Source organism: Neltuma alba, unplaced genomic scaffold (genome assembly GCF_004799145.2).
Source record: "Neltuma alba isolate B1F8T4 unplaced genomic scaffold, ASM479914v2 tig00007387_pilon, whole genome shotgun sequence".
Classification (NCBI taxonomy): domain Eukaryota; kingdom Viridiplantae; phylum Streptophyta; class Magnoliopsida; order Fabales; family Fabaceae; genus Neltuma; species Neltuma alba.
Genome location: NW_021634769.1, coordinates 23405 through 31094, shown reverse-complemented (window position 1 = coordinate 31094; position 7690 = coordinate 23405). Strand labels below are relative to the sequence as shown.

The 7690-nt window shown below is 33.5% G+C and overlaps 1 protein-coding gene across 1 annotated transcript; it reads left to right on the top strand.

Moving 5' to 3' along the window:
* The first annotated feature begins 4117 nt into the window (after positions 1 to 4117).
* Positions 4118 to 6052, top strand: LOC114752450 (pentatricopeptide repeat-containing protein At5g66520-like). Its single transcript, XM_028941190.1, has one exon. It carries the CDS (start codon positions 4118 to 4120, stop codon positions 6050 to 6052), a length of 1935 nt encoding a protein of 644 aa, XP_028797023.1.
* The last annotated feature ends 1638 nt before the right edge of the window (positions 6053 to 7690 follow it).

The following is a 7690-nucleotide window of genomic DNA, read 5'->3' as shown; positions in this document are numbered from 1 at the left end:
TTGGACTGCTAAATACAGCTTAACCCTTTTATTTTTATTATTTCTGTGTTCTTGCATATTGTGGCCACCTAATGCAATTGCCTTTCCTGCTTAACTTTTCGCCACATAAGCCCACTTAACTTGCTTGAATATTGCTATGCTGCTCCTCCTAAACGTAGACCCTATTTTATGGGTTCTAACATTATAAAAAGAATTTTACGTTTAAGATACGACGGAGTAGTAAGCAGTCTATTAATATATAAAAATAAATTTTAAGACATGAGTAGCTAACGGCATGACATGTGGCATCACCAATGATAAGATAAATGTTTTTTCTTTTCTTTTTTTTTTAAGAAAAAAGGCGACACCCATGTTTTAGATCATGCACTATGAAACGTGGATGGATAGTTTCATAATAAATGTGGGCACAATTTATAGAACCGCTTATGCATGACAGGAAAAAAAATCTCACGTTTCAAATTTATTTTTAATTTATAATTACAAATAATTTTGAATGTGTGAAGTTCTCTGAATATATACTAGCTAATAAATTAAAGTATCATCCATTTTAGGAGTGAATGTGGACAGTTTTTTGAGCAAAACATGTTAACATTATGCCACGTGACAGGCTTTTCTCAAAAATAAATATAATGAACTTTTATATGCAAAAAATATGCAAATATCATGTTACAAATTTATTTTTAATTTCCTAATTTCAAGTAATTTTGAACATGAGCTATTTCTTCAATATAAGGTGGCTGTTAAATTAAAAAAAATTATCTCTTTTAAGGATGAACGTTGGCAGTTTTTTAATTATACTTAAGTGAAGTAATATTTTTTGTTTAGTTAGGATCATTAATTCCAAAAAAGGTGCCGTTGCCGGAACTGCATGCTAACAGCATGCCACGTGGCACACTGCCATCATAGATAAATAAGAAATTTTTTTAATAAAAATAAAAATTTGAAGGAATCTCTGCAGTTGTGACTTTTGATCATTGCACCACATTATTGTGCTGTATTTCAAGGCTTTCTTTTGGGCAGTTTTTTGATTTTAAGTTAATATTTTATATTTTAAATTAATTTAATTAATATTTTAAATTTTGAATTAAAACTAATATTTCATTAAAAAGTAGCAATTGGTTACTCTTTGGGTTCAAATTAATATTTTAGATGTTAAATTACATTTAATAATCTTTCAAATAATAAATTAAAATTAATATTTCATAAAAAAAGACATACTTCTAAAATAAATATTAGTGCCGTATTTAAGGGTGTGCCTTGTCCAGTGGGAGGGCTTCATATCTACGATTGCGGCCAGTTTCATGTGTTTGTAGGCTTGAGAATTGGGGAGTTTTAGTTTCATTTGAAGTGATCGTGTGAAGCCACTAATGGGGTTGCCTATTGTTCATTCCTCACCAATTAATGCCTTCAAAATACTACTTTTGTACAGTTGATATTGCAGGAACTTAATTTTCTTTTTCAAGATTTTCTAATTTCAATCTTCAAAGTTCAGGAACTTTGGCACGGTAGTTTCTCGCTGGAAGGAAGATTTGGTTGAAGCATGAGGGGGGAATCTATGAAATTCTAAATCTGGTGACATTTGTCTATTGTGCATTTTTCCTTTCTATTCTATTTTCTCTCATTATCAAGCCCCATGCTCAGTATTTTTCTTATTCTATTTCCATATCATTGGGATCCCATGCTTGGTTTCAAACCCACTCGATCACCACAACAATGTCTTTGTTGACCATCGGAAGACAATGCTACAGTGCAAGTTAGTAGTTGATGGAGAAGAAGATGATGGGTGTGGGAAAACGAGCGGCCAAGGTCGTTCAGGAGTCGTGGAAAATGGAGGATGAATATATTTTCAGATTCGCAAAGAGATGTAGTTATATATGTAGGAATATATAAATTATGAGATACATTCAAAGGTTAGAGAACTCACAAACTCTCTCTTTATTTCCCTTCCAACAATTACTTCTCAACATACTGAACAAGACCACCAAATGATAGGGAGGCATTAATAAAGACAAATTGGATTCTCAGAACACATTACCGTTGTTGGTATTGTAGTAAATTTGATTTGTTTAGATAACACTGTTCTTTATCCTTTTTTTTTAATATTCATGAATCACTCTCTAAAAATTATTGTGAAAATTTATTTTTATTTTGTGTCATAATTTTTTTTGAACATAAGAATACTAAAATGATATATATTAATATTTAGGCTATTCAATTTAATAGAGATATTTCATTTGAAGAGGTCCAAATTTCCTTTTACATATAGAAAATTTTACCCCCATACCATTACCTAGGTCCCTCCCACGCTTCCTAAGCTAGCCTTAATGGATTTGAACTAAAGGTTTCTAGGAATTATAAATTCAAAGAGGAAGGGTGCATTAAGATAAGTATATCTTTATTGTTGTTATATTATTAACGTTGAAAAAAAAAAAAAAGTAGTGATAGGTGGAGTTGGTAAGCAAAACAGGATATCAATAGCTTAAGTATATGTTTAGATGCAAGATAGATTGAGTTTATTATGTCCAAAAGTAGGTACTATACGTCCATTCAAGGGGTTATTTTTAACTGATTATTTATCATCAATGCTATCTATAGGAATCAGAGAATCTTGATGAAGAAAATTATGTTCCTGTAATATCAACGGTAAAAAAGTAGTATTTGGAAGGCATTAATTGGTGAGGAATGAACAATAGGTAGCCCCATTAGTGGCACCACTTGTGATGCTATGGATATTGAATGTATTGGAGCAAATGGCCAAGTTTGACTCTTCTCTCTATGCAAGGATAGGCCACTTTAGTCATGATGACAAATAAAAATGTTGCTAATGTATAACATATTTTCTTTCTTTCATCTAACTTGTAAGTATAATATATAAGGTTTCGATCACAGTTCAACGAAGGAACATAATGTAAAGTGATAACAATTATTTGGTTTTAATTATCCTACACTTTATCAATGCTTATTATTATATTTGTATTTGAAGCTTTAGTTAGAAAATTGATGCAGACTACCTAATTTTCATATCAAATCCTGCGATGCACAAGTCCCTGTTAGTACATTTTCAATCAAATGGATTTAGTGACTGTTGATCAATACAGCTAATGTACCTCGTGCTAAATATCCATCTACTTTACCTTTTATTGAAAATCACAAATGATTTTTTTTTTTGAATTGTAAGTGGCCTACTTCTATAAGATTACATTTTTTTGTAAACTTCTACCAATTTTCTGAATATCTATGTGGTCATATGCAGGTTCAGATTGTCCTAAAAGGTGTTAATAAGTTCAGCAATTTGATTGGTTCAATATATTATCTTGATGGTAAATCAGCCAAAGATCTAGCATTGGAGCTTGTGGAAAATGTATGTACTTTATTTGAGTAATGATACTACCATTATTTATTTTATTTAGTTAATTGTTATTTTACTTGAGCTTTTGTATAATAAGCTACTTCTGCACCACACCTTTTTGGTTGGTTTATAGAAACTCTATCATGCTTGTAGCTACTAGAATATGTACGTAATTGAGATAGCCTTAGAAAAGACACATAATGGGGGTGTTTGGCTATTGCCAAAAGCACTTTCTAAAATTACTTTTCCGCAAAACGAGACAAATTCCTTCACATATTTGCTTTGTAAACTGTAAAAGTATTTTTGAAATCATTGTTTGGTTTCTATCCAAACACCCCCGTAGTGCTTAAACTCTAAATGATGGGCATGATTTGTTATTGAAGGAATCTTATATTTATTGGTTTCTAAGCTTATGTTGACCCTTGGATTCAGACAGAACACATTATTCTTGTTGTTCTTACTGGGTTTTCCTTTGCTTTGAGGGATTTATTAAAAGTGCTTTAAACCTCTATAGTTTATACACATAATCTGTTCTTAATGTATTGTTCTGCTTAACTAAAATATTATCCGTAAATATTTCTATTATAATTTTATAGTGAATAAAAGATGTTCCAAAAATACCTCACTTTATTTGTCTCAAATATACCCCGGCAACGCGCGGACACCAAACTAGTTTATTTAAAAATGCTCTGCTCAATCCTCCACTTTCCCCTCAAATTCCGTAGTTTGACGGACGTAAACTTTCTCTCTCCTTCTACCTTGCGGAGAATGTCATTAAGCGTTAAGTTTCTTCTGCAGCGCCACCCTAAAAAGGCCATTGAACAGAGAGTCGGGGCTCTTCTTCAGAACATCAATCTCTCAAACTTGCTTCAACTTCACGCCCTTTTCATCAAAACTTGTTTCTTTTGCCATAACAACTTCCTCAAGTCCAAGTTCTTAAATGCAGTCATTTCCCTTTCTTTGCCCCACGATGCTGATTTATATTATGCTCGTTCCATATTCGATTCTTTTTCCCTTCCCGACACATTCATTTGGAACACCATGATGCGTGCTTACTTGAATGCTCAAAAGCCTGCAGAATCTCTCGCCCTTTACTTCCAAATGCGCTTCCACGACGACCTTTCGCTTGATAGTTTCAGCCTCTCGCTGGTTCTTCAAGCATGTGGGAGGCTTATGGATTGTGATAATGGCGTAATGATTCATTCCCATGGGGTGAAACTTGGGTTTTGTCATGATTTGTATGTCCAAACTGCGCTTATTGAAATGTATGCTAAATGTGGTTTCACAGAGTGTGCAGCTAAGATATTGGATTTTATGGAAGAACCAGATTTAGTTTCTTATAATGTTCTTTTGTCAGAGTATGTTAAACTTGGGGAGATTCAAAAAGCACATGAACTGTTCGACAGAATGCCCCGAAGAGATTTGGTTTCATGGAACACCATTATTCATGGGTGTGCCTCACTTGGAGATGCTTGGGCATCTGAAAAACTGTTTGACATTGCATCTAGCGAACAAAGACAGCAATCTAACCAGGCTTTGAAGCTTTTTCATGATATGCAACTTGCTAATGTGGCGCCGGATAAGATCACCCTAATCAGTGTGTTGAATGCGTGCGGAAATGTTGGTGCCTTAGGAATGGGCAAGATGATTCACGAGTACATTGAGAGAAACCGAATTGGAATAGACATGAAACTGGGGACCTCTCTTTTAGACATGTATGCAAAATGTGGGGACATAGATAGTTCAGTGAGAATATTTGAGGGATTGAAAGAAAAGGATATCTTTACTTGGAGTGTCATGATCATGGGTTTTTCAAATCATGGGCTTGGCCATCTTGCTTTAGAATATTTCACCAAGATGCTTGCTGAAGAGATTGAACCAAATGATGTTACCTTCATTGGTGTATTAAGTGCATGTAGTCATATTGGCTTGGTTGAGACAGGATGGATGTACTTCAAATCAATGACTAGTGTTTACAGAATTGATCCTAAGATTGAACACTATGGTTGTATGGTTGACATTTTAGGCCGGGCTGGGCGACTTCAAGAGGCGATGGAAATCATTAAGACTATGCCTTTGTCACCAGATGCCATAGTTTGGAGGGCATTTCTTGGAGCCTGTAAAATCCACAAGAACGTTGAATTAGCAGAGGAAGCCACAGCAAATCTTCTGGAATTAGAGCCTCATGTAGATGGGAATTATGTCCTTTTGTCAAATATATATTCTCAAGCAATGAAATGGGACAAGGTAACGAATCTGAGAAAGATGATGAAAAATGCAAATGTACAGAAAATCCCAGGAACTAGCTCAATTGAAGTTGATAATGCAGTACATGAATTTGTCTCTGGAGATAAATCACATCCCAAATCCTTCCAGATTTATGAAATGTTAGACGAAATTCTTCATAGACTTCAATCTGCTGGATATGAGCCTCTAACAGCATCGAGCACACAATATCTTGAGGAACAAGAGAAACAGAATTTATTAGCTAGTCATAGTGAGAAGTTAGCAATCGCTTTTGGGATTCTTACAACGGCTCCTGGAACAACCATTCGAATTTTTAAGAACCTGCGAGTGTGTGAGGATTGTCATTTTACCATTAAGTTTATTGCAAAAGTGTATCAAAGGAAAATCATTGTAAGGGATAGAAATCGTTTCCATGATTTTGAAGAGGGTTCTTGCTCTTGTAAGGACTTTTGGTAAATATGTGGCTCATTTTGTTCTTTTTCTTGTGCCCTGTGGTGAATATGTATTTACAATTGAATTACCTAGTAGCTCCTAAATCTTCCCGAGCCTCGAGAACCATTGTAAATGGCAAACTAACTATCTTCTGTAAGAGCTAATTAAAGGATTTGTTTAGTTTTAAATATAAAATCTCAATTCATTGTGTAGTAAATTTCTAGAAAATTTTTCATATTATTTTTGTCCATTGCATGTATTAAATGATATTTTTAATAATTGGGGTAATAATCACAAAGGGTATTCAAAAAAAAGTAATATACATTTATTATAATAATTAATTTTATTAATATCTGTAAATTATTTATTTAATTTTTAGATTTAGAATCAGATCAGTATTAATATGTTTAGAACAAGTTAAGAAAACATGTTTGTCTTCTGCTTAGTTACGAAAATGAACCATGGGCTTAACTTGACCAGAAACCAAATATCGAAGTTTTGATGCAACCATATTGTACATCTTCACGTCATCTCTAAACATATAACCGAACAAAAGGGTGAAAAAAGCACTGACAAACGAATTTTGCAATTTGCAAGTTGAAAATTGTAAAGAACAAATTTTGGATTATAAACGTCTAATGCGAGTTTCCATCTATTTTTTTAAGTCTGATCATAACTTTGTCCTCGTACCCAAGCTCCATTTTTTCACTAGTTCCCTATTTATTTCACATGAAGCATTCAAACATTCACTGATTCATAGCTGTATTTACAATTAATAAAACACGAATATCTAAAGCAACCTTAAATCTTGTTACAAACTTATGCACGATGTTTTTGGTATTGAGCACCACAAACTTTCGGGTTACTAAAGTCAGCCAAAATGGCTTTTCGACCACTAGAGAGACAGGGAGAAACCAGATCCGTAGCCAACAACTACTTTCTTTAAATTTAGATTTCATTTTTTTATTTTTTTTTTAATTGCCTAATGACTCCTATCTTTCTTTCATTTTTTTCCTGGAAAAAAAAAATCTCAAGGTTCCGGTCATGAAGGGAGTAAAAAATAAATGCCACCCACCCACAGTGGTCGCAACTTAGAACCAGATTTTATTGGAACGCTTTTAGTCCTGAAATATTGGAGTTGTTGGAAAAGGTGGAAGCTAATCTCAACCTTCAGATTTAGATACTACCTCTAATCTTTAATATAAGATTTAGTTAACCAAATTAGATAGATTAAAGAAAATAATTTTGGTTATTTGTCAAAAATATACATCGATTTTTTTAAAATACCCTCTTAAATCATTTGAGCCTTTGGTATATGCGATCAAGAAGTTAAAGATCAAATTTAACATTCTACTAACTCTCATATCTCTTATATTAAAGATCAAAGCTGGTACTTTAACAAGAAGCTTTTTCCGGGCAAGAAGCTCCTTCAATTATGTGGTTTGAAAAAAATATCGTACCCCAAGTCAGTAGGAGAAACAAAGCTCGAGCCCTGCTAGAACATGCAAAACTACAATTTCCAATCATGTCGATGAGCATTCAGAATGGAAAACTGGTCTGATTAAAGAAGATTAATCAGAAAGGGAAACTGGTCTATAAAATGCCAAAGCTAAGACCTTTTCTGAGGTGACCGCATAATATTGCACTCGTGGATATTCAAGT

Coding starts and splice junctions, on each gene's coding strand:
- LOC114752450 (XM_028941190.1), top strand. CDS start 4,118: ATGTCATTAAGCGTTAAGTTTCTTCTGCAGCGCCACCCTAAAAAGGCC.